The sequence below is a fragment of the Rutidosis leptorrhynchoides genome, chromosome 4 (genome assembly GCF_046630445.1).
Source record: "Rutidosis leptorrhynchoides isolate AG116_Rl617_1_P2 chromosome 4, CSIRO_AGI_Rlap_v1, whole genome shotgun sequence".
Classification (NCBI taxonomy): Eukaryota; Viridiplantae; Streptophyta; class Magnoliopsida; order Asterales; family Asteraceae; genus Rutidosis; species Rutidosis leptorrhynchoides.
Window position 1 is genome coordinate 631,600,693 of NC_092336.1, and position 27,534 is coordinate 631,628,226.

At 34.1% G+C, this 27,534-nt stretch overlaps 3 protein-coding genes across 8 annotated transcripts; 1 reads left to right on the plus strand and 2 right to left on the minus strand.

Moving 5' to 3' along the window:
• Positions 1 to 367: 367 nt before the first annotated feature.
• On the plus strand, positions 368 to 6,526 carry LOC139904237 (probable histone H2A variant 3). The gene is made up of 2 exons (XM_071886175.1): positions 368 to 572; positions 6,129 to 6,526. Exons 1-2 carry the CDS (start codon positions 465 to 467, stop codon positions 6,423 to 6,425), a joined length of 405 nt encoding a protein of 134 aa, XP_071742276.1. The 5' UTR covers positions 368 to 464; the 3' UTR covers positions 6,426 to 6,526.
• A 279-nt stretch (positions 6,527 to 6,805) lies between these two features.
• Positions 6,806 to 21,570, minus strand: LOC139843123 (uncharacterized). The gene is made up of 6 exons (XM_071833197.1): positions 21,181 to 21,570; positions 20,954 to 21,091; positions 20,790 to 20,858; positions 7,395 to 7,609; positions 7,086 to 7,305; positions 6,806 to 6,977 (listed from the first exon to the last, which is right to left on the minus strand). The coding sequence occupies exons 1-6, from the start codon at positions 21,568 to 21,570 to the stop codon at positions 6,933 to 6,935; spliced, it is 1,077 nt and encodes a 358-aa protein (XP_071689298.1). The 3' UTR covers positions 6,806 to 6,932.
• A 953-nt stretch (positions 21,571 to 22,523) lies between these two features.
• On the minus strand, positions 22,524 to 27,492 carry LOC139904238 (uncharacterized). 6 transcript variants are annotated; one of them, XM_071886178.1, is made up of 8 exons: positions 27,059 to 27,492; positions 26,125 to 26,262; positions 25,962 to 26,030; positions 25,727 to 25,881; positions 25,473 to 25,604; positions 25,162 to 25,381; positions 23,250 to 23,315; positions 22,524 to 22,686 (listed from the first exon to the last, which is right to left on the minus strand). In XM_071886178.1, exons 1-7 carry the CDS (start codon positions 27,443 to 27,445, stop codon positions 23,280 to 23,282), a joined length of 1,137 nt encoding a protein of 378 aa, XP_071742279.1. In that variant the 5' UTR covers positions 27,446 to 27,492; the 3' UTR covers positions 22,524 to 22,686; positions 23,250 to 23,279. The 6 variants fall into 6 exon arrangements, 5 of the variants coding, with proteins under 5 accessions (XP_071742279.1, XP_071742280.1, XP_071742278.1 ...); XR_011778709.1 differs by having other exon boundaries at positions 22,618 to 22,686; positions 23,250 to 23,318; positions 27,059 to 27,491; XM_071886177.1 differs by lacking the exon at positions 22,524 to 22,686 and adding an exon at positions 23,534 to 23,602 and having other exon boundaries at positions 23,250 to 23,318.
• Between the last annotated feature and the right edge of the window lie 42 nt (positions 27,493 to 27,534).

Here is a 27,534-nt window from a genome sequence, read left to right on the forward strand (position 1 = left end):
AACTCTAAAATATATGAGTTTTTTTTACCTTTTCTTCTTATTGATTTAAAATAAATTCTTGGCCATTTTAACTCTGACACTTCAAACAAAATACTGACATTCACTCCTTCAATTTTTTACTTTTAATGTCTCTGAAGAACACTAAATAAAGCATTGAAATCGTTAGTCACCCCTCTTCATTCCATATCTAATCTTAAACGACTACATTATGAGTCTTTTTGACGAGAAATGTGAATTTTCTTAATTTTAAGGACCAAATCTGTACAATCTTCATACTAAATTACCAAAAGTGAAACATATTATTTATAATTATAAAACAGATTAAAGAGAAAACGAAACCAATTCAATCTCTCAATTCGTCCGTCTATAAAACACAATTCCGCCGCCTTTGCAATTCTACCGTCTCCACTTCCAAAATCAAAACCCAATTTCTCAATTTTTGTTTTCGTCAAAATTGATTAACAATGTCAGGAAAAGGAGCAAAAGGTTTGATCATGGGCAAGAATGCGGCACTTAACAAAGAAAAGGACAAAAAGAAAGCTACTTCTCGATCATCTCGCGCTGGTCTTCAGGTACGTGCGTATATATTCTTTATGTATTTTTATTTAATGTTTATATTTTTACTTTTTCTTCATGGTCATTGCCTCTTGATTGGTGGATCAATAGTGCGATTGATACATTGATTGATTAGCCACAGCCCACAGGTGATTATAGATATTATTCGGTGTTTAATTTGTTTTATTGGGTGTGAAGTGTAAACCTATTTTTTATTAGTGATTATAAGTGATCCGATTATGATCTTTGATAAATGCATGTTTGATTTAAAATGGTAGTGGTAGTAGCTAGAGTAAGATATAAAAACTATGAAGTTGTGATTGTTAGAGGGCTATTTTACTAATATATGTTAGCCTATCATTTATGTATACTAGCCCATCTTACAAGGGCCCATAATGTTTTCCAGCTCATTAGGTTTTACACTCTTGGTTATATATTGTGGTGTGTGGTCCTTACATTATTCATTCAATAAAAAAGATATCGATCATTATCATCTCTATGTACTGCAACCCTGATTAACATGGTATCATGAGCCGCACTACAAAATAAAAACCCTACCGTGAAATCACAGTACAAGTTTCTTCTCTTTTTTTTTTTTTTTTTTTTCCTTTCATTTATTTATTTATTTTTGTCGATAGCCTCTAATCCCCAATCTATATATCTATCGCCACCACTCTCTGATTACCATCTGTTTGTTCTTTTGGTAAAACTACCCAAAATAAATAAATATAATAATTATTGCTATTGTTTGCTCACATCGGAAAAAAAAACGGTGTGTTTGTTCCTTCTGTTGGTCACCAGCATAGAAAAAAGACAAAGGGAGTTAATCCCTTTTTTGCTTGCACGTAGATAAAGAAGAAAAAGGGAATTGAAATTGCATCTTACATCATCACTCATCCTTCTAGTGCTAATTGATTCTTGTAAGTTGTAACAACCGACCTATCATCTTAGAATTAAATTGAAGCTGCAACGTCGATTTTTATATATGGGATATTTTCCAGCACAACTTTCTAGTCTCTCAGAAACAGAATTGATAAATATTATAAAAGCTCAGCAAAATTTAATTGTCCAACGTGGTATGAATCAACAATTTACGCAAGCTCAACAACATTCTTCAACTCACAAAATTATGCAGGCCCAACGACATCAACATAGTATTAGGCCTACAACCTTTTTCAGCGGGCCGCCTGCACCTGCTAACAGTCCATTTGTCGGTCCAATGCAACATCAGGAGACTTTTATACAGAAGGCATTTAATGCCAACACTCCTCTAGACCATGGTAATTCCGGTTGGATTATGGACACTGGTGCGTCCACTCACCTCACCTCTAGCATTAAAAATTTAAGTACTGTTTTTAATCATTGCATTTATCCTACTGTTGTTGTTGGTGACGGGAACCACATCCCCGTTGTCAACACTGGTCATAGCGTTTTGCCTAATGCTCACCGACCCCTACACCTGTCTAATGTTCTCGTTACACCTAACATAGTTAAAAATCTTATTTCCGTTCGTCGTTTTGCTCGTGAAAATAAAGTTTCTGTTTCATTTGACGAGTTTGGTTTTTCTGTGAAAGACTACTTGACTCGCCGCTTGCTCCTCCGATGTGATAGCACCGGAGATCTCTACCCGTTCACGAATTTGACACCATCCCCACCTCATCATGCTCTCATCACCACACCCAGCATTTGGCATCAGCGCCTCGGACATCCAAGCACTGATGTTTTTCGTCGTCTTATTTCTAATAATTCTATTACATGTAATAATACGAAGTCTCCTGCTCTCTGTCATGCATGTCAACTTGGAAAGCATGTGAGACTTCCGTTTAGTAGTTCTGTTTCTCATGTTAATTCGTTATTTGATATTGTCCACTCAGATATATGGACTTCACCTATTCCGAGTCTTAGTGGTTACAAATATTATGTCATTTTCCTAGATCATTACTCGCATTACTTATGGGTTTTTCCTTTACGCAATAAATCTGAAGTCTTTAATAAATTCACTCAATTTCGTGCATACATTAAAACTCAATTCAATTCTGAAATCAAAGCCTTCCAATGCGACCTTGGCGGTGAATTCGACAACAATCAACTTAAACAATTATTCCAAAACAAAGGTATTCAAATACGCTTTTCTTGCCCGCAAACCTCCCAACAAAACGGGAAATCCGAACGGATGATTCGTACTATCAATAACTTCATACGCACCCTTCTATTTCAAGCAAACCTACCCCTTATTTTTTGGGTCGAGGCCCTTCACATGGCCACCTATCTACTCAATCTCCTACCCTCATCAGCAATAAACCACGAAATCCCCCACACACGCCTCTACAAATATCCACCAAACTACTTCACTCTTCGTGTTTTCGGTTGTCTTTGCTACCCTCACCTCAACAACACTCACAAACTCGCTCCACGCCCCACCCCGTGTATCTTCCTCGGTTACCCATCGAATCATCGTGGATACCGATGTCTCGACCTCGCCACTCACAAAATCATTCTCTCCCGTCATGTCACCTTCGATGAAACTTCCTTCCCCTATAGCTCCACTACTACCTCCCCACCCCCATCATATGAGTTTCTTGACCCTCCTCCAAATCTATTCTCTCGCACTCTCTCAGACATATCTCCACCTCCTGTGGCGACCCCACCATCACCCGACACTCCCACTCCTCCTACTCCTCATACTCCTCATACTCTTCATACCCCTCCTTCTCCTCCCACTCCCGCACCCTCACCACCCCCACCACCTCAAAACACGACCTCCACTCACCCTATGGTTACTCGACACCGCCTTGGAACCACCAAACCTGTTCAACGTCTTAATCTCCACGTTTCCACACCTTCTCCTACACCAAAATCATATTCCAACGCCTTTACCGACTATAACTGGCATAACGCTATGACTGAGGAATATAATGCTATAATTAAAAATGGTACTTGGACTCTTGTGCCCCGCCCCACAGATACGAACATAGTTCGCTCCATGTGGTTGTTTAAGCACAAGTTTAATGCAGATGGTACACTGAGCAGGTATAAGGCTCGACTTGTCGCTAACGGTCGAAGCCAGCAGGTTGGTATTGATTGTGATGAGACTTTCAGCCCGGTTGTAAAACCGGCCACTATTAGGACTGTACTTAGTCTTGCTGCATCTCGGCACTGGCCCATTCATCAGCTAGATGTCAAGAATGCGTTTCTTCATGGAACTCTCTCTGAGACCGTCTACATGCATCAGCCCCTGGTTTTCGTGACCCTACTCGTCCCGATCATGTCTGCCTTCTGCAGAAATCTTTATACGGATTGAAGCAAGCTCCTCGAGCTTGGTTTCAGCGATTTGCCGGCTATGCTCAGCGTGTTGGATTCCAACACAGTAGATGTGACACCTCTTTATTCATCTACAAGCACGGCGTGGACACAGCCTATTTGTTATTATATGTGGACGATATTATCTTGACTGCCTCGTCAACATCCTTTCTTCATCGAGTTATCAGCTCATTACATCAGGAGTTCTCCATGACTGATCTTGGCCCGTTAAATTATTTTCTTGGCATTGCTGTCACTCGTACTCCTGGTATGTTTCTCTCTCAAAAGAAGTACGCATCTGAGATCATTGAGCGTGCAGACATGGTTGGTTGTAATTCTAGTCGCACACCGGTCGATATTGGTATCAAACTGACCACTGCTGGCCCCCCAGTTAAGGATCCCACTTTATATCGCAGCCTTGCCGGTGCTCTTCAGTATCTCACTTTTACCAGGCATGACATCTCTTATGCAGCAGATCTGTTTGTTTATGCATGATCCTCGAGAGCCTCATATGGCTGCTCTCCGAAGGATCATTCGCTATGTACAGGGCACTCTGGATCTTGGTCTACAGCTGTTTTCATCTAGCACTTGCTCATTGGTTGCTTATTCAGATGCTGACTGGGCTGGTTGTCCCTCTACTCGCCGCTCTACATCTGGATACTGTGTATTTTTGGGTAATAATCTTCTATCTTGGTCCTCTAAACGGCAACACACTCCGTCACGCTCCAGTGCCGAAGCTGAATATCGTGGAGTCGCAAACGCCGTTGCAGAGACATGCTGGATTCGTAATCTTTTACATGAGCTCCATTGCCCGCTTTCATCTGCTACTCTTGTCTATTGTGACAACGTTAGTGCTGTTTACATGTCAGGCAACCCGGTGCAACACCAGCGCACCAAACTCATTGAGATTGACATCCATTTTGTACGTGATCTTGTTCTTAAGGGTCATGTTCGGGTCCTTCATGTACCTTCTCGGTATCAGTTTACTGACATCTTCACCAAAGGCCTACCTACTGCACTTTTTGATGAGTTTCGATCCAGTTTAAGCGTTCGCCGAGCTCCCGCTACAACTGCGGGGGATGTTAGAGGGCTATTTTACTAATATATGTTAGCCTATCATTTATGTATACTAGCCCATCTTATAAGGGCCCATAATGTTTTCCAGCTCATTAGGTTTTACACTCTTTTGTGGTGTGTGGTCCTTACATTATTCATTCAATAAAAAAGATATCGATCATTATCATCTCTATGTACTGCAACCCTGATTAACAGTGATGTGGTCTAGCGATTGGTGGCCTGCCTCTTTTAGGGGAAGGAGGTCAGGAGTTCAACCCATATCGCGTTGGGGGTAAAGGGGAGGGGTTTTTTACCGTCCATGCCCAGTATGAGATTGGTGCGGGTTTCCTCTTGGGCACGCAGTTGGGGGTGGGTATATCTGGGTAGGTGATGAACGCGGGGGTGGTTAGATCCCCTGGTTGATCCTAACAGCTGTCCAAAAAGAATATAAAAACTATGATTTTTTTTTTTGGATTTTTTTATCATTATTATTATTAAATTAATTATTTTTTTATATATTATTATTTTATTTTTATTTTTGATTTGGTGGAACGTGATTATTAGAATCTTAGAGTGAAAGCGTTAGATACCTTTTTTTGGTGACAAGGTATTTGTTATTGTTAGTGTTATTCTTAAGTATAGCATAATTGATATACCTAGCTGTGCGAACTGTTCTTTGGGAATTTAGAAGTCTAAAAAGAGATACGCCATACGCAATAACTTGAAACGGTAGCAATTAGCATGAATATAAGCTAAAAGATCAATATAAGAAAGGTACATTGGTTGACAATTTGGGGTATGTTTTTTAAAGAAGCATAATGATGGGTTCTGATAGACACCTAATAAGTTGTTAGTAGTAGATCTTTGATTAAAGCAGTTACATTTTTATTTCTATCTCCTTTACATGCATTGATTTGGGTTACTTATTATTATCTCAAATGGGTCAAAGTAAAGAGTTTAGCTAAAAGGGGGATGGGTCACAAGGTTCAAAGTTGCTCAAACTCTATTTCATGTATGCAGTGTATTTAAAATTTGAACATATAACGCGAAGATATAGATTACTAATGTATTGTACTCCGTATTATTTAGTCCTGGTTAACTTTTCTTGTGTTGGTGATGTGCTAAAATTATGATTTTGTGATGTGCAATATGATATAGTTCTGGTAAAAATTTCTTCTTATGGTTATGTGCTTAATATGAGTTACCGTGTTGTGCAGTTCCCAGTTGGGCGTATCCATCGTTTACTAAAACAACGGACCACTGCAAATGGTAGGGTGGGGGCCACAGCAGCCGTTTACTCTGCAGCCATCTTGGAATACTTGACAGCAGAGGTGCTTGAGTTGGCTGGGAACGCAAGCAAGGATCTTAAAGTGAAACGTATTACACCAAGGCATTTACAGCTTGCAATTCGAGGTGATGAAGAACTTGATACTCTGATTAAAGGAACCATAGCTGGTGGTGGAGTCATTCCTCACATCCACAAGTCACTCATCAACAAATCTACTAATGATTAGATTCGTGATTTGATTTTTGTTATTGTTTGATGATCACTAATTCTTGTTGATTGTTGCTTAGTTGATGTGGAATTCAATGGTTGATTTTTCAGATATATGATCTTACAGATTTTGGCTATTTGGCTGGTCTTGGATTAATCAACCCCTGAATCATAATCAGAATCTTTAGTAATTTGACCATGTTTTCTGTATTTAAATTAATTTTACAATTTTTGTACAGAAAACACACACATGCTTGGCAAATAACATGTAAAATGAGAAATTTCAATATACAAGTTGTAATGTTACCACTGTTTGAGCACGCAATGTTCAAACATTGAAATTATTTTAATAACTACTTACATTGTAACGGAAAGTATGATATACAGATGCCTGTTACAATTTTGTTCATATTTTTGTAAAATGTGAAAATATAACATACAACTTGTGTTAGGATACAGTATTTGGCACATTTTAATAGATCTCTATATACTCCCCAAAGATGGGAATTGATGATAGGCAACGGAACTAATCCAACACAAATTCCTCCAGCCAAATAAGAACCTCGTTTATCTTCATTCACAATCCACACAACACACAGTCACAACTAACAATGGTTAGATACTTGGATATTGTTTCACTATTGAAAATTCCATTCATCACATTGTAAAAGCAGCTTACCATCATAAACATATTTGTTTTGTCAGGATCGTAGTAACCAGCTAGTAAACATCCGCGTTTAGGTTTAAGACCTTCAGAAAGAAGACTATCCCTGAGTAATTTCTCCATTTCACGAACGATATCTTTTGTAGGTTTACCACCGAACTTTAGTACAGCTGCGAACCCTTCTTGAGCGCTACTCAAAGTAATGTATTTTTTGTTCATTGAATCTTGTAATAAACTGGAACATATTAAAAAAATAATTGCAAAAATAACTAAGTCCTGTTCACTGTATATAATGAGCAGTTGACTAAATTAATGAGAAATGACCTTTTTGAGTTTGTCTCTGATGGATGAACTATTTGGATGGATATTTTGGAAATTTCAGGATCAAATGATTGTGTGAAAACTGTTGATCCAGCGTGTTTGTTACTTTGCGTTTCGACGACTATGAAGGGGCTGTAGTTGCGTACCTCATAAGATGTGGTTCTTTTTAGAGTTTGATATTCGGGTGTTACCAACTCTGGAGTCTTGTAGCTCCACATCTGAAATAAGCAGCAGACACATTGATAAGGCTAAAAAGTAACATATATTTCATAGCAATATCCCTCCTAAATAATAAGTTTTCATATGTAATTGTATTATATTTTCATTGTAATTGTTTAAATAAATAAGTGCGAAGACAAAAGGCGAAAACGAAGATTTGAAGACACAAACGTCCAAAAAGCTCAAATGTACAAGATACAATTCAAAAGGTTCAATTTATTGATGAGAAACGTCTAAAAATGACAAAAGTACAAGTTGCGGAACACAAAGTACAAGATATTAAATTATACGAAAGGACGTTCGAAAATCCGGAACCGGGACCTGAGCCAACTATCAACGCCCGACGCAATGGACCAAAAATTATGAGTCAACTATGCACAAGAATAAAATATAATATATAAATAATTATATAAATTATTTATATATTATAAATATATATATAATCATGTCGACAAGCTATGAGACAAAGGATCCTGAGCTGGATTTTCAAACTCCACGACTCGCGGAGTTTGAAGGCCAAAAACTCCACGACTCGCGGAGCTGTCAGAAATCAAAACGCATATAAAAGGCCATGCATTCTGCCGAGTAAAAATAAAAATAAATAATAATAATAATAATACTCTGTAATAAATAATATATATATATATATATATATATATATATATATATATATATATATATATATATATATATATATATATATATATATATATATATATATATATATATATATATATAATATAATATAATATAGGGTAGTTTTATATTAGATTAGTTCGGGTTATGTAAAGGTTATTTTACGGGTTTTTAAAGTCGAAATTCTGTCCGTGTAACACTACGCAATAAATACTCAATGTAAGTTATGTTCTCCTTTTTAAATTAATGTCACGTACTTAAGTTATTATTATGCTTATTTGAGCCAAAGTAATCATGATGTTGGACTAAATATTAAAGACGGGGTAATTGGGCTTTGTACCATAATTGGGGTTTGGACAAAAGAACGACACTTGTGGAAATTAGACTATGGGCTATTAATGGGCTTTATATTTGTTTAACTAAATGATAGTTTGTTAATTTTAATATGAAGATTTACAATTGGACGTCCCTATAAATAACATATACACTCGATCAGACACGATGGGCGGGATATTTATATGTACGAATAATCGTTCATTTAACCGGACACGGGAATGGATTAATAGTCTATGGAATTATTAAAACAGGGGTGAAATTATGTACAAGGACACTTGGCGTAATTGTTAACAAAGTATTAAAACCTTGGGTTACACGCAGTCGATATCCTGGTGTAATTATTAAACAAAGTAATAAAATCTTGTTACAGTTTAAGTCCCCAATTAGTTGGAATATTTAACTTCGGGTATAAGGATAATTTGACGAGGACACTCGCACTTTATATTTATGACTGATGGACTGTTTTGGACAAAAACCAGACGGACATATTAAATAATCCAGGACAAAGGACAATTAATCCATGGGAATAAACTAAAAATCAACACGTCAAACATCATGATTACGGAAGTTTAAATAAGCATAATATATTTTATTTCATTTTTCCTCGTACTTTTATTTATTGTCATTTTAATTATTGTTATTTATTTTATATTGTTATTTAAATATCGTCATTTACTATACGCTTCGCTTAAAATATAAATCGACAAATCGGTCATTAAACGGTAAACCCCCTTTTATATATTATTATATATAATTATATATATTTTGTACAAATATAGTTGTTTAAAAATATAGTGTGCAATAAGCCCGCTCCCTGTGGAACGAACCGGACTTACTAAAAACTATACTACTCTACGATTAGGTACACTGCCTATAGTGTTGTAGCAAGGTTTAGGTATATCCCATCTGTAAATAAATAATTAAAACTTGTGTAATTTGTAACGTATTTCGTAGTAAAAATATAGTACTATCACGTACCCCCACGCTACCACATCAAGTTTTTGGCGCCGCTGCCGGGGACTCGGCGAAACGCTATATTTTTAATTTATTTTTGTATAAATATATTTATATATATTTTTAGAAAAACAATATAAAATTAAAAAAAAAACACGTTTTTTCAAACTCCACGACTCGCGGAGTTTGCAGGTTTAAAACTCCACGACTCGCGGAGCCGCCCTGTCTGACGCGCCTGAAACCCTAAACCAGCATTTATTACGGTATATTATTATTTATTATTATTAATAAACCCTAAATTAGTTAATTAATTTATTAATTAGTTTTAGTTTTATTATTATTTTGTTTATTTAGTTTTATTAGTTTTATTAAATTATAAAATTAATAGTTTTATTAAATAAATAATATAAAAATAATATTTTTATAAAAATTATACTTTTTACGGATTTTAGTATATTTTTATATTTTGTCCCTTTTTATTTGTTTTTAGCGTAATATTTGTATGTTTTTCGCTCGTATTTAGTTTTAATCCATAGTTTTTGCCATAGTTATTTTTACTTCTAGATTTTTAGGCTTTGCCGTAAAATACCTTAAGTGCTTTTTCTTTAGACTAAGATTTAGGTGCTTTAGAATTTTGCGACGCCGTTTTTCGCTTTAGTTTTAAATAGATTTTAGTGCCTTTAAGTAATTGCCGTTTTCTGAATAAAATTGCATTTACCTTTAGACCTTTATGCGCAACTTTTTAGATATAATTTTTAGACTTTTAAGTTTCGACGTTTTTCTTTCTTATTTTTATTTTTCGACGTTTTTCGACGCGCACTCTTTTTCTTTCTTATTTCTCGACGCTTTAGTTTTTAGGACTTAGAAATTTTCTCTATTTCTTATCTAGTATCTCAAACGGAAAGAAAAATTATTTAAGTGGTTAAATTAATGGACGTTGACAATTTTCTGCTTCGTAGTAATAGTTGGATTTGTTAGTGGCTGAGTTGTGAGCTTCCGATTTAAAGGGTTCTGGCTCCCTGCTGCATCTTTTGGCTATTCGAAACGTGGGCAAAAGCAGAAAAGTCTATTAATTGGACAACTTATATAAGTTTTTCTATTTTTATAACTAATAGGATAATTAGTAAATGCACCACATTGTAGCTAAAATTTGGCCATTGCAATAAAATGGAAAATTTTGAAAACAAGGCTATGGAAACTCTTTTTGATATCCAAAATCAATTAAATCAATACTCTCAAACGGGTGTTGATGACAATTCGTTCGGTCAATCTTGGATCACGAATGACGAAATAATAACTGGTTGTGAAATATGTGGAGATTATCACTCAACATGGGAATGTTATTATTACGTTCCTATGGAAAATTACGCACCCACGGAACCTGAATGGAATGATTATGAAGAATACAATTCAAATTGGGATTATTCCCAAGAATATTTCCAAACTCAACAACCAGTAGACGAGGAAAATTACGTGTCTGAAAATTTATTAGACAATATGAAAATCAAACTCGAAGAACTCAATGCTCAAAATGAACAAATGAGAGAGTTTGTAAATCGGCAAGCTGAAACTCTATCAGACTACACACCTGTTGATCTGAGGAGTCGTGTGCAAGAAAATCTCATATCATCGAATTTTGATGAATTCGAGAGCTCCGAAATCACCAACTATCCCGATGATACTTTTTATTCAGTCTTACCAATTTCACAACATATCGACACATTAGCCTCTACCGACGAAATCATCGATCCATCAATGGATAAAGAAGAAGTAAGGGTAACAAATTGGTACTCTTGGGAATACGATAACGTTGAAAATTTTACCCCCGAGGCCAAACCGAACTTCACCATTCCACAACCTTCCAACCCAATATTCTCAATAGACGAGTCATCCACCGGAAATGAACTACGAGCTGTAATAGATAATGACACCTCGAATTTCACCCAATTGGGTAATAGAGGTGAAAACTTTGATCCTGAGAATAAAAGGAAGGAAATGTTAGGAATTGTCCACCCTATAGAAATATGTATGTCGGTGTATATCGATCCATTTGACCAAGAACCAGAAAAGAGACATATCCATTTACTAAAAGCTACACTTAAAAAAGAATTAAGTAGTGACGATCGGGTGAGTCTAAACTTTAAACCCATTGATATATTATACACCACCCGAGATGTAAATAACTGGCTCACTATTTTAATTCGTGGAACTTATTCTACCGACTTCACATGTCGTCAGCTAAGTGTGGAGAAGTCTAACCTCACTTAACTTTAAATTCGGGGTTCGGGTTAATGCATAACTCGTTAATAAAAATGCATGATAAGTTAGGGTAAAAGACGCATTTTCAAAAATTATCAAACAGTTCAGAAAAGCAACCGTTTTTGAAGAAAAACATGTGTGATAAAACAAGAAGGAATGAACGATGAGGTGCACCATCTATCATCCTGCAATTTTATGGTATCTTTAACTACTTTCTACACTAATCACCCTCGTGAATTTATAATTATAGTCTGATTTCATGCAAATGAGGGCATTGCATGATCTCAAGTGTGGGGAAGGGTTATAAATTCTCTCGGGTTTGCACTTAGTTTATTTGCCAAATTTTGTGAAAATTTTAAAATTTTTCAAATAAATGAATTCAAAATCATGTTTATACATATTTATGAACGATGAAAATTAGGTGTTAATACCGAAATTATCGTTACCTCGGAAAGGACATAAATTGAGAAACAACCCAAAACGCTTGAATTCATTTAAAATGGAATATAAGAGAATAAAAAGGCAAAGAACATAATAAATAAAAGCCAAGTGTGGGGAGAATATACCAAGTTATTCAATAAAAAATTATCTATCACATGTTTCCGTAAAGTTATTGCAGGTGCTTTTGTTTTGGACTAAATTAACTGTTTTACCTGATTTACTGTAATGAAAGATGGATCTACACGATAAATCAATTCCATCATTAAAAGGAAGTAAAGTCTTCCGAAAAAGACACGCGCTTCTTGATTTAGGTCAAGAAGTTGTCGTCCAGACCAGCTGTAGGTTGACGAAAAATCTAGAAAAGTCATCTCTAAAATCAGCAGAAAATCCACGGACCTCAGCATCAAACAGGGTCGCCAGGTGGTCAGATTTATCCTAACAATGAGAAGGATTTATCTCGTACAATGGGGAGGACGCCGTGCAAATTAGCTTGATAAGACTAATGAATCAGATCCCCAGAAAGGATAATCTCCTTAAAGATCAAAAATCAGCTTTTAAGCCTGATATTACTCAATCCTTGAGATTGACCTTAAAGATTGAGAATTCAAACTCATGGAATTCAATGATATCTAAACTCGAGCTTGAACGAGAAAATATTTTGATCAAAATTACAAACCGATTTGTTTTCTGAAAACCCATTTTCAATGCGTTCATTGCCATTGAACGTAAAATCCTAGGAATTCACCTGGAATTCATTAGGTCACCTGAACCAAATCGGGTGTCAACCGTAAGAACGGTGGTTGCATAGCATGGTCAAAGACAGGACCTTGTGCCAGACCAAAAAATCATAGGATGATCTTTACTATTGCTCCTACAAAGGATAGTACTAGCATCCGACACGTTTATGGACCATAATCAAATGCATGTCATTAGACATTGCCTTAACAGTTTCTTGTTCATCGCTTTCCTTTACAACCGGACGGTAGTTTGCCGAAAGGTAATATACGGGACAAGTAAACTGGACGTGTTGCTTTCCTAATACAAGGTTAGCAAGTGGGTAACACAAAACCACAAGTGTTGAGCTAAAATTTTCAAATCTGAAACCCACACAACCCACAAAAATATTTTGCAAACACCGGTGAAGGGTTATTCCGGAAAACTTGTCTAGGGTAAAAGCTAGATTGAATTTTCAAAAGATCAAATGTTTTCATAAAGATCCAATTTCCTAACGGATCTAAATTTTCATAGTCATGTGGGACTGTAAACCGCCTTTCAAATGTGCACTTTGCTTTGGAAACCGAAAGTAAATCGGCTATTTGATTGCAAGTGTCGTTGACCTAAACCCGAGGCAACTGTGGATGACACAACCACCTTCAACCATGGTTCTATCGTTACTATCATTGTTTATACCACCATAACAAAATCACTGATCTACAAAGTGTGATGAATAAAAAAGTGATTCGTGTATGTTTTTATTTCAAGTTCTGTATTGCTTGAGGACAAGCAACGCTCAAGTGTGGGGATATTTGATAAGGCTAAAAAGGAACATATATTTCATAGCAATATCCCTCCTAAATAATAGGTTTTCATATGTAATTGTATTATATTTTCATTGTAATTGTTTAAATAAATAAGTGCGAAGACAAAAGGCGAAAACGAAGATTTGAAGACACAAACGTCCAAAAAGCTCAAATGTACAAGATACAATTCAAAAGGTTCAATTTATTGATGAGAAACGTCTAAAAATGACAAAAGTACAAGTTGCAGAACACAAAGTACAAGATATTAAATTATACGAAAGGACGTTCGAAAATCCGGAACCGGGACCTGAGCCAACTATCAACGCCCGACGCAATAGACCAAAAATTATGAGTCAACTATGCACAAGAATAAAATATAATATATAAATAATTATATAAATTATTTATATATTATAAATATATATATAATCATGTCGACAAGCTATGAGACAAAGGATCCTGAGCTGGATTTTCAAACTCCACGACTCGCGGAGTTTGAAGGCCAAAAACTCCACGACTCGCGGAGCTGTCAGAAATCAAAACGCGTATAAAAGGCCATGCATTCTGCCGAGTAAAAATAAAAATAAATAATAATAATAATACTCTGTAATAAATAATATATATATATATATATATATATATATATATATATATATATATATATATATATATATATATATATATATATATATATATATAGTATAGGGTAGTTTTATATTAGATTAGTTCGGGTTATGTAATGGTTATTTTACGGGTTTTTGAAGTCGAAATTCTGTCCGTGTAACACTACGCGATAAATACTCAATGTAAGTTATGTTCTCCTTTTTAAATTAATGTCTCGTACTTAAGTTATTATTATGCTTATTTGAGCCAAAGTAATCATGATGTTGGACTAAATATTAAAGACGGGGTAATTGGGCTTTGTACCATAATTGGGGTTTGGACAAAAGAACGACACTTGTGGAAATTAGACTATGGGCTATTAATGGGCTTTATATTTGTTTAACTAAATGATAGTTTGTTAATTTTAATATGAAGATTTACAATTGGACATCCCTATAAATAACCATATACACTCGATTGGACACGATGGGCGGGATATTTATATGTACGAATAATCGTTCATTTAACCGGACACGGGAATGGATTAATAGTCTATGGAATTATTAAAACAGGGGTGAAATTATGTACAGGGACACTTGGCGTAATTGTTAACAAAGTATTAAAACCTTGGGTTACACGCAGTCGATATCCTGGTGTAATTATTAAACAAAGTAATAAAATCTTGTTACAGTTTAAGTCCCCAATTAGTTGGAATATTTAACTTCAGGTATAAGGATAATTTGACGAGGACACTCGCACTTTATATTTATGACTGATGGACTGTTTTGGACAAAAACCAGACGGACATATTAAATAATCCAGGACAAAGGACAATTAACCCATGGGAATAAACTAAAAATCAACACGTCAAACATCATGATTACGGAAGTTTTAATAAGCATAATATATTTTATTTCATTTTTCCTCGTACTTTTATTTATTGTCATTTTAATTATTGTTATTTATTTTATATTGTTATTTAAATATCGTCATTTACTATACGCTTCGCTTAAAATATAAATCGACAAACCGGTCATTAAACGGTAAACCCCCTTTTATATATTATTATATATAATTATATATATTTTGTACAAATATAGTTGTTTAAAAATATAGTGTGCAATAAGCCCGCTCCCTGTGGAACGAACCGGACTTACTAAAAACTATACTACTCTACGATTAGGTACACTGCCTATAGTGTTATAGCAAGGTTTAGGTATATCCCATCTGTAAATAAATAATTAAAACTTGTGTAATTTGTAACGTATTTCGTAGTAAAAATATAGTACTATCACGTACCCCCACGCTACCACATCACACATGTACAACTAAATATATGTCAAATATGGAGGCTTGGTTAGTGAATTCTATGGTCAAATACACACATGTATATTGTGGTATAAGACTTGGTAAAACTTGGCATACTATACCTACCAAATTGTCTACTAAATATTTACCATTTAGCCATCTTGAATTAGTATAAATAGAGCAACATGTAAGCTCATTTATACATCTCATATTCATTCTTCAATCTTGTATTCTAGTAGATAAATAGAGAGTTGTGAGTATTAATCTCCTAATTACAAGAGATATAAAGATTGATACTTATCCTTGTAATTAGAGAGAAAGTGTAATTCCTATTTTTCTTATTAGTGAAACGTTTCTTTCCTTGCCCGTGGTTTTTACCCTATTGGGGTTTTCCACGTTAAATCTTGGTGTTCCTTTATTGTCATTATTTCTAGTATTACTAGCGGTTTGCTATAATTTGGTGTCGCTTTTCACAACAAGTGGTATCAGAGCTAAGGTCTAATATCTAGTGTGTATTAATCTACTTATCGTATGCTCTGTGGTTGCCACGAGAGTGGATCGTCCACATCAGAAAATAAGTAAGATTATTTTCACTCGGTAAAAGTCCTTGGGTGTTATTTCAAGAAAAATAGTATTGTCGAAAAGAAGATTGTAATAATAGCAATGTCTACGAAATTTGAAATTGAAAAGTTCAACGGGAGTAACTTCTCGTTATGGAAACTAAAGATGAAAGCTATCCTGAGAAAGGATAAGTGTTTGGCGGCCATCAGTGGACGTTTCGCCGAAGTCACTGATGAAAAATGGGAAGAGATGGACGGCCAGGCTATTGCAAATCTTCATCTTGCACTAGCAGATGGCGTTTTGTCTAGCATTGAAAAAAAGAAGACTGCGAAAGAGATTTGTGATCACCTCGTAAAATTGTACGAGACCAAATCACTCCACAACATGATATTCCTTAAGAGGAAACTTTATGCGCTACGCATGAATGAATCTACTTCAGTTAATGAGCACATTAATTCTTTGAATACTCTATTTTCTCAACTTGCTTCATTAAGTTGCAATATAGAGCCAAAAGAACGTGCTGAACTTTTACTTCAGAGTCTACCTGACTCGTATGATCAACTCATTATTAACTTAACCAATAATGTTCTCTCGGAGTATCTAGTCTATGATGAAGTTGCGGCTGCTATTCTAGAAGAAGAAAATTGGCGCAATAACAAGGAGGACAAACAGGCCGGTTCACGACAAGTGGAGGCCTTATTGGTGTCAGGAGGCAGATCAACGGAACGTGGCTCAAGTGGGAGTCACACTCATGGTAAATCGAAGTCTAAAAAGAAGAAGACCTATACATGCTACAATTGTGGCAAGAAAGGTCACCTAAAGAAGGATTGTCGAAGTTTAAATAACTCAAATCCTCAAGGAAACATTGCAAGCACTTCAGATGATGGGACTGCTTTGGTTAGTGAGGCAGTGGTAGCAAATGAAGGCAAAAAGACATTTGTTGATGTCTGGTTATTTGACTCGGGAGCTACTTTTCACATGACCCCTAGAAGAGAATGGTTCAAACAATATGAATGTATCTCAGGAGGATCTGTATACAGTTGTAATGATCATAAACTAAAGATCATTGGAATTGGAGATATCATTCTGAAGATGCATGATGGTACAGTTCATACTATTCAAGGTGTGCGACACGTGGAGGGTTTGAAGAAGAACTTATTGTCTTTAGGACAATTGGATGATCTTGGTTGTAAGATGGTGATACATGAGAAGATTATGATAATCAAGAAAGGCGCGGTTGTACTTATGAAAGGAGAAAAGGTGGGTGCTAATATATACATTCTTAAAGGCGAGACGGTACAGGAATCGGAAGCATCTGTTGCTTCGAATAGTTCAAGTGATAAAGTTGCTATGACATGGCATCAAAAGCTTGGACACATGTCTGAACAAGGTATGAAGATTCTTGTGGAAAGAAATCTTATTCCTGGTCTTACAAAGGTATCGCTACCTTTCTGTGAGCATTGTGTAATCAGCAAGCAGCATCGCCTGAAGTTTAACACATCAAATTCTAGAAGTAAATTGATTCTAGAATTGGTTTACTCTGATGTGTGGGAAGCACCAGTTCAATCCCTAGGAGGAGCAAAGTATTTTGTATCATTTATTGATTATTACACTAGGAGATGTTGGGTGTACCCAATCAAGAGAAAGGCAGATGTGTTTGAAGTTTTCAAAGTTTACAAAGCGCGGGTTGAACTTGAATCTGGTAAAAAGATCAAGTGTTTGAGGACAGATAATGGAGGAGAATACACTGGTGATGAATTTGATAGGTTTTGCAAACAAGAAGGTATCAAAAGGCAGTTCACGACAGCATACACTCCTCAACAAAACGGAGTGGCAGAGCGGATGAACAGAACCTTGTTAGATAGAACAAGGGCGATGTTGGCAACTGCAAGCTTGGGAAAATCATTCTGGGTAGAAGCAGTAAGTACTGCCTGTTACGTGATAAATCAGTCACCATCAACTGCAATTGAGTTGAAATCACCGATGGAAATGTGGACTGGAAAACCAGTTAATTATTCTGACCTTCATGTATTTGGAAGTCCTGTGTACGCATTGTACAATTCTCAAGAAACGACAAAGTTGGATCCGAAGTCCAGAAAGTGTTTGTTCTTGAGGTATGCTGATGGAGTTAAGGGGTATCGCTTGTGGGACCCCACTGCCCACAAAGTAGTCATCAGCAGAGATGTTGTCTTTACAGAAGACAAAGATCTTGAAGATGTTAGCACTTCAAAAGAAACTATACCGATACAGGTGGGTAATGAATTTCATAAAGATTCTTCTGAAGCAGTACCAGAGCACGATGAAAATCAAGTAGTCGTTGATGAAGCTCCAGCGACTCGTATTTCTAATCGGAAAAGGAAACGTCCAGGGTGGCACTCAGATTATATTATGGAAAGCAATGTTGCATATTGTCTTCTAACAGAGGAAGGAGAGCCAACAACTCTTCGCGAGGCACTAAATCATTCAGATGCATCTCAGTGGATGACAGCTATGCAGGAAGAAATTGAAGCTCTTCATAAAAATAAAACATGAGAACTTGTGCCATTGCCAAAAGGTAGAAAACCTATTGGAAATAAATGGGTGTATAAGATCAAGCGAAATGGCGATGATCAAGTGGAGCGGTATCGTGCAAGACTGGTGGTTAAAGGATATGCTCAAAAAGAAGGTACGGACTTTAATGAAATATTTTCTCCTGTGGTTCGACTTACAACAATTCGAGTAGTTATAGCGATGTGTGCTACATTTGATTTGCATCTAGAGCAGCTAGATGTGAAAACTGCATTTCTTCATGGAAATCTTGAAGAAGAAATTTATATGCTTCAACCAGAAGGTTTTGAACTACAAGAAAAAAAGAACTTGGTTTGCAGGTTAAAGAAATCTCTGTATGGTCTCAAACAGGCGCCGAGATGTTGGTACAAGAGATTTGATTCTTTCATAATGAGCCTTGAATATAACAGACTTTATGCAGACCCTTGTGCATATTTCAAGAGGTTTGGGGACAATGATTTTGTTATTTTGCTGTTATATGTAGACGACATGTTGGTTGCAGGCCCCAATAAAGATCGTATTAATAAGCTGAAGGCTCAATTGGCTAGAGAGTTTGAAATGAAAGACTTGGGTGCCGCAAACAAGATTCTAGGAATGCAAATTCACCGAGACAGAGATAATAGGAAGGTTTGGCTTTCTCAAAAGAATTATTTGAAGAAAGTCTTGCAGCGCTTCAATATGCAAGATAGTAAGCCAATCTCAACCCCACTTCCTACTAATCTCAAGTTATCCTCCGTTATGTGTCCTAGCAGTGAATACGAGAGGAAGGAGATGTCTCGCGTACCGTATGCATCAGCAGTGGGAAGTTTAATGTTCGCAATGATATGTACAAGACCAGACATTGCACATGCAGTGGGAGTAGTTAGTCGGTACATGGCGAATCCTGGTAAAGAGCATTGGAATGCGGTAAAGAGGATCCTTAAATACATCAAGGGAACCTTAGATGTTGCATTATGTTATGGGGAACCGGAATTTATTGTCAAAGGGTATGTTGATTCAGATTATGCAGGTGATATCGATAAAAGTAAATCTACCACTGCATATGTTTTCAAACTTTGTGGTGGAACAGTAAGCTGGGTTTCAAAACTGCAGTCAGTTGTGGCAACGTCAACAACAGAAGCAGAATATGTAGCAGCTACTCAAGCTACTAAAGAGGCAGTATGGTTGAAGATGTTGTTGGAGGAACTCGGGCACAAACAGAAGAATATCACTTTATTTTGTGACAACCAGAGTGCCTTGCATCTTGCAAGGAATCCGGCATTTCATTCGAAAACAAAGCATATACGAGTTCAGTATCACTTCGTTCGTGAGAAAGTGGAAGAAGGAACCGTGGATGTGCAGAAAATTCATACTGACGACAATGTGGCCGATTTTCTAACAAAGTCAATCAACCGTGACAAGTTTATTTGGTGCCGTTCCTCATGCGGCCTAGCAGAGACGTAAGCAACATCATTGGCAAGGAAGAATTATCGTGTGAAGATTGATTGAGCTTCAATCGAATCTTCAAGTGGGAGATTGTCAAATATGGAGGCTTGGTTGGTGAATTCTAGGGTCAAATACACACATGTATATTGTGGTATAAGACTTGGTAAAACTTGGCATACTATACCTACCAAATTGTCTACTAAATATTTACCATTTAGCCATCTTGAATTAGTATAAATAGAGCAACATGTAAGCTCATTTATACATCCCATATTCATTCTTCAATCTTGTATTCTAGTAGATAAATAGAGAGTTGTGAGTATTAATCTCCTAATTACAAGAGATATAAAGATTGATACTTATCCTTGTAATTAGAGAGAAAGTGTAATTCCTATTTTTCTTATTAGTGAAACGTTTCTTTCCTTGCCCGTGGTTTTTACCCTATTGGGGTTTTCCACGTTAAATCTTGGTGTTCCTTTATTGTCATTATTTCGAGTATTACTAGCGGTTTGCTATAATTTTGTGTCGCTTTTCACAACAATATATTTTAAATGTGTTACTGAACGATCAAAAATTTAATTTCATATACCTGTTTCATCATATCTACGAGACCTTCTAAGGAGAAGTAGTCATTGTTGTTTACAGAATCCCAATAATCCTATGAAGTTGATGATTATAAGTTCCAGTTAGATTGTTAAATATATAATGCAAAAAATCGGGACGTTTGAGACTAAGGATGGAAACAGAGTGTACCACGTGACTGCAAAACTTTCCATTTTCAGGATTGATGACCATTACAGAAGTACCTGTAACCACCAACAATGGCTTCCATGGTAGACCTTGGTATTTCATCTCCGCAGTCCACCTTGTTGTAATTTCATAAGTTCCCGTCTACTCAGAAACAAGAGAACTTAAAAGTAACATAACTACTACATCATGCAGCCCAATGGAGATACAAATGTATCGATTTAGATAAGTACCTGTTTAATCCAATGAATATGAAGAATAGAAGAGAAGAGCAGCTTCAACATTGAAATGTAAAACAAATATCCGTTTATATTGTCATGTTTGGTAACTGGATCCTGAAATTTGATATCTTTCTCATACGCAGTCCAATCAAGTCCACGATCATCGAAGACATGTGGAAGGTCCTCATGCAAAAAATCTACCAACCGTTGAACATCAACTTCTGATTTTTTGAAGCTCTGTTCAACTTTTGATGATTTCAGGCTATGTTTTACTACTAAATTTGGTCTAATTTGAGTAGTACTATCATCTGGTATAATTCTATTCTGCAGTGGTAGTTTAAGTCTCCGGTGACCTGAAATTGGCTGAAGTATTATGAGGTTTGTGAAATGTGTAGCAGCCATTTGTCTGTGTATTATTTATTGTACAGTAATAAATATCAGCAAGACACAAAAAGATATCTTGCAGTTAGTTTTTGTAGTAGGAGATAAGTCATTGAAAGTAATAAGAGACGTGCAAAGTTGTATACGATGATGCATCTTGGATCGATAAATTGGCCATTGATGGTGGTGTTTACTTATACGTTTCGTGACATAATTAGAGTAAAATATTTGATTATTAAATTGAAGATAACATAGTTTAATACTGTTTTAAAAAACTAAGCAAGAATCTGCAGTTCTTTAAGTTACTTATGCACCTAACCTGCCATTAACTTAGTCAAATGAACATATGATCTGGATCTCTAATATCTAATAGTATAACAATTACTACATATATAATAGTCCTATACAACTGCGTAATACTACGTAATGATTATATGTAGAGTTATACTTTTGTACCTTTATTTGTATTTTATGATAGTCAAAGGTCTATAATGTAAATTGTTTTGTATCTCCGTATTTATATCCCATGATTGGGTCAATATTCGATGAGACTAGAAGCATTGCCCGTGCGTTGCACGGATATTTTTACGCTTTGCATTTTTTATTTTAAAGTAAAGTATGTGGTTGTCTCGTACGTAATAGTTCTTATTGGGAGGACATATATAATAACGACCATATGAAACAAAGAGTTTAACAGTCCATAATAATGCTTTAAAAAAAAGTCCATAATAATCGTAATAAATAAGCAAAAACTTTCACGAACATCAAAATAGGTAACTAAGTGCCGACGTAGACAAAATGTATGCTAATCTTCTACGAATCTCCAAAAAGCGAATGAATACATAGATTTGTTTAGGGTATTGGGTTAAGGATCCTGGTAATTGATTTGAACTTTTTTAACATATATATTTTTATACTATACTATTTAATAATTAAAAGGATAGAATTGTAAGAAAATTTATATAAGAAATTTAAATTAACTTAAATATATAAATACAATTATACAATATAATAATCACATTATAAACATTAAAAAAAAGAATCTTCGAACGAATTCATCCAACATAGAGCCAACCACGTGTCTTCTTGGCAAGTCTACATTTGACATTTTTTTTTAATTCAGTGTTTCTTCAGTAGCTACAAAAACAAACAAACACGCATTATATTTAATTATGTATATATGTATATATAATTATATATCAATATTATACACACACACACACACACACACACACATATATATATATATATATTAAATAATATTTTAAATCGTAAATAATTTACATACTACATATATTATTAAAATAATCAATGAGAGACTTTTGATGATCCCTATATTTAAATATAAAGTGATGTTTTTATTCATATAAACATATAAAATGATATAAGTGATGAATGATAACAATTTAATGAGAAACTCAAAAGTTATTATATATATATATATATATATATATATATATATATATATATATATATTATTTATGATATAATATATTATTAAATATATATATATATATATATATATATATATATATATATATATACACACACACATATACATATTCGAATACACACACACACATACACACACACACACACACACACATATATATATATATATATATATATATATATATATATATATATATATTAAATAATATTTTAAATCATAAAAGAAAATATAGATTACACATATTTACCTCATGATACATAACTTGAATATTCATCTTTTAGTAATATGGCGTGATCTTCTCATTGTATGATTGCTACTGAAAAGTGGAGATGTAGGATACAAAACAAATTACAGTATATATATATATATATATATATATATATATATATATATATATATATATATATATATATATATATATATATATATTCTGAAAATATATACTTCATGATTAAATCAATGTTATATATGTACATTTATCTACGTATATATATACATATACATATTTGAATATATATTACATATATTTACCTCATTATACATATCTTGAATATCCATCTTTTAGTAATAATATGATGTGATCTTCCCATTGTATGATTCCTATTGAAAAGTGAAGATGACATACATATTTATAGGCTAGTAAAAAATAAGTTAATTTAGTAAGAAGATGAAAGGTTCGTATATTTATTGTTCATTTTTGGTTTACCATATATTTATTATTTATTTTACTACTATTTAATTCTTTATTTATCATTTAATTGATATTGAATAAATAATAAATATATATTATATGTAAGTTACTAATATTGATTTAATCCGGTTCATAAAATTAATATTAAATCTTATATTCATTTTATATATATATATATATATATATATATATATATATATATATATATATATATATATATATATATATATATATATATATATATATATATATATTATTTTGTTACAATTATTTAATTTAATTTAAAAATTGTATTTAATACATTAACACATGATTAAGTAAGCTTATTTATTATTCATTTTTTATATATAGATATATTATTTTATTTCATTTATTTAATCTAATTTAATAGGAATTCTATTTAATACACTAACATGATTAAATAAGCTTATTTATGAGTTATGACTCTTGAGGTCACTTTTAAGATTATTTATTTATGAAGGTTTTTTTTTTTTTTTTTTTTTTTTTTAAAACTGAATTTATATGTATTTTTTATAGATTATATACGTAATAATAGATAATTGAAATAGAATTTAATGTAGCTAATTTATGACACAGGGTGTCAATATTTAGGTAGTAATAGATTTATTTGGGAAGCGGGAAGTAAATTTTTTTTTGCTTTTCTTTAAATTTTTTTTTTTTTTTTTTACAAACATTAAGATCACGTAAAAATCTAAACAATTTAAAAAAGACACTTTGTGATAAATGTTACTCCGTATTATTTTGACCAGAAAACGCTAGATGAAATAACATTCATATTCCTGATAACATTCACAAAGTGTCTTTTTTTAAATGTTACTGCTTGTAACCGCTAAAACAAACATAATGTTTCATTCGGTTGGAGCCACAGTAGCCGTTTACTCTGACTAAAGGAACCATATCTGATGGTGGATTCATTACATAGAAACTTGTATTTGAAAACTGAGACAAAATTGTCCACAGTTTTTGGAATCAGCAAACAGATTTGATTTCATGTCCATGTAGACACAAGATACAATGTTGTCTTCGTACAAGCGTACAAAGAGAACAACCCTATTTTTCCTTCTTCCACCGACATCGGAATTATTTTAATTACTACATCGTAACAGAAAGTATGATATACAGATTGCTGTTACAGTTTTGTTCATATTTTCATAAAATATGTGAAAATATAAACATACAACTGGTGTTCTGCTACAGTTTTTGTGCTTTTTTTTTTTTTTTTTTTTTTTTATTTTATTATAGAATTCCAATCCCTGTAGATGGGATTGATCATGCGCAACAGAACTAGTCCAACACGAATTCCTCAAGCCAAATAAGAACCTCATTTATCTTCATTCACAATTCACACAACACACAGTTACAACTTATAATGGTTAGATATTGTTTCACTGTGGAAAATTCAAGGTTTTTTTTTTTTTTTTTTTTTGCCTTTATAAAAAATGCTTACCATCATAAAAAGATTTGTTTTGTCAGGATCATAGTAGCAAGCTAGTAAACATCCGTCTTTAGGCTTAAGACCTTCAGAAAGAATACTAGCCCTTAGCAAATTCTCTTTTTCACGAACGATATCTTCTGTAGGTTTGCCACCGAACTCTAATACAGCTGCGAACCCTTCTTGAAAGCTCCTCCTCGAAGTAATGTTTTTTCTGTTCATTGAATCTTGTAAACTGGGAAATATTAAAAAAATAATTACAAAATAACTAGTAAGTCCTATTCACTGTGTATAATGAGTAGTTGATTCAAATAATGAAAACTGACCCATTTAAGTTTCTTTTTGATGAATGAACTATCTGGATGGATATTCTGAAATTTCCAGGATCAAATGATTGAGTGAAAACTGGAATTGTCATAGGTATTTTTTCCTTCCTCAAGTGCTCCCCATATATATACCTGCAAAAAGTGTATAATTTGTGTATTTTAATGTTGTTAAAGATAGGTTTCCTTAACCTAATGTTGCAGTTTTCCAGGAAAAACATTGATTAGAAAAAAAAATAAAATATAAAAAAACTAACCCAGCTTCATTGTTATATCCTGTTGATCCAGCAAGTTTGTTGTTTTGTGTTTCGACGACTATGAATGGGCTGTAGTTGCGTACCTCGTATGCTGTGGTTCTTTTCAGAGTTTGATATTCGGGTGTTACTAACTCTGGAGTCTTGTAGCTACACATCTGATATAATTAAGCAGCAGACTAAATATTTGAACGTATTACTCTATTATGATACAGTAAAAATGCTTAATTTTAGATACTTGTTTCATTATATCCACGAGACTTTCAAAGGAAAGGTAGTCATTGTTCTTTACAGAATCCCAATAATCCTGTGAAGTTGATGATTATAAGGTCAGTTAGATCGTTAAATATTTATTGCAAAATAATGGGACGTTTGAGACTAAGGATGGAAACAGAGTGTACCATGTGACTGCAAAACTTTCCATTTTCTGGATTGATGCCCAATACAGAAGTACCTGTAACCACCAACAATGGCTTCCATGGTAGACCATAGTATCTCATTTCCGTAGTCCACCTTGCAGTAATTTCATAATCTCCTGTCTACTCAGAAGCAAGAGAACTTAGATTTTGCCTTTTTCAAAATATTTTATTACATTATGACCCAAAACAATGTTATATTTGCAAAAATGCTTTTGCAATAGACATTTTGCGTGTGGCATTTGCGATTTGCGAATGTCCTGAATTTCTCGGTCGTGTTTTCTTTCGGTCACGACCGAGAAATCCGGCCAATTTGCATGTCGATGAAAAAAATTTGAGATTTGTGTATCTCATTTGCTACTTGCAAATGAGAATTGTGATAAGTTTCTTGTAAACTTTGAAAAGTCGTATATTTTTTCTCGTTGACTATTGACATTTATACATACCTTTGACAAGTCATAACTTGCAAATGAAATTTTAATTTTTAAGTCATTAAAGTTTCCATCAATATTGACTAAAACTAAATGAAACCCTTCAATCATTTTGAGTATATTACACATTTATACATAAATCGTAATATTAGTCAGATTTTAAAATTAAATTTGGCTTTAATACAAATAAACAGATCTCTAAAAAATACACGCTTTGAAATAAAAGGTGAATAAATCCGAATTACGAATTAAAAGATATGACCTTGCATAGTTTACAGGTCGCAATCATATTCTTGATCACCATTCCTAAAAGGCATTTGCGATTTGCGAATAGGCATAGACAAATCACAAATACCATACGCAAATCGTAAAAGAAAATTTGCATCTGGCCAGGGCATTTTCGGAAGAAGGAAAAAACTTCTTTTTTTAGCAAAATGTTAAAAACTTTTAAAAAGGGTTTTTTAGTTAGTATCCTTTTAAAAAAGTACCTGTTTAATCCAATGAATCTGTAGATTAGCAGAGAAGAGCAGCTTCAACAATGAAATGTAAAACAAATATCCGTTTATATTGTCATGTTTGGTAATCGGATCCTGAAATTTGATATCTTTCTCATACGCGGTCCAATCAAGTCCATGATCATCAAAGACATGTGGAAGGTCCTCATACAAAAAATCCACCAACCGTTGAACATCAACTTCTGATTTTTTGAAGCTTTGCTCAACTTTTGATGATTTCAAGCTATGTTTTACTACTAAATTTTGTCTAATTTGAGTAGTATTATCATCTGGTATAATTCTATTCTGCAGTGGTGGTTTAAGTCTTTGTTGACCGGAAATTGGCTGAAGTATGTGGTTTGTGAAATGTGTAACAGCCATTTGTGTGTGTATATTGTACAGTAATGAATATCAGCAAGACACACAAAATGATTTCTTCCATTTTTGTAGCAGGAGGTTTGCTATTATTG

Excerpts from the sequence above, each read along its gene's own strand:
- LOC139904237 (XM_071886175.1), top strand. The coding sequence starts at position 465 with ATGTCAGGAAAAGGAGCAAAAGGTTTGATCATGGGCAAGAATGCGGCA. Across the intron at positions 573-6,128 it reads CATCTCGCGCTGGTCTTCAG|TTCCCAGTTGGGCGTATCCA; the intron begins GTACGTGCGTAT and ends CGTGTTGTGCAG.
- LOC139904238 (XM_071886176.1), bottom strand. The coding sequence starts at position 27,445 with ATGGCTGTTACACATTTCACAAACCACATACTTCAGCCAATTTCCGGT. Across the intron at positions 26,263-27,058 it reads AGATTCATTGGATTAAACAG|ACAGGAGATTATGAAATTAC; the intron begins GTACTTTTTTAA and ends GCTTCTGAGTAG. Across the intron at positions 25,605-25,726 it reads GGATATAACAATGAAGCTGG|GTATATATATGGGGAGCACT; the intron begins GTTAGTTTTTTT and ends CACTTTTTGCAG.
- LOC139843123 (XM_071833197.1), bottom strand. The coding sequence starts at position 21,570 with ATGGCTGCTACACATTTCACAAACCTCATAATACTTCAGCCAATTTCA. Across the intron at positions 20,859-20,953 it reads GAAAGTTTTGCAGTCACGTG|GATTATTGGGATTCTGTAAA; the intron begins GTACACTCTGTT and ends TCAACTTCATAG. Across the intron at positions 6,978-7,085 it reads AAACAAATATGTTTATGATG|ATAAACGAGGTTCTTATTTG; the intron begins GTAAGCTGCTTT and ends TTGTGAATGAAG.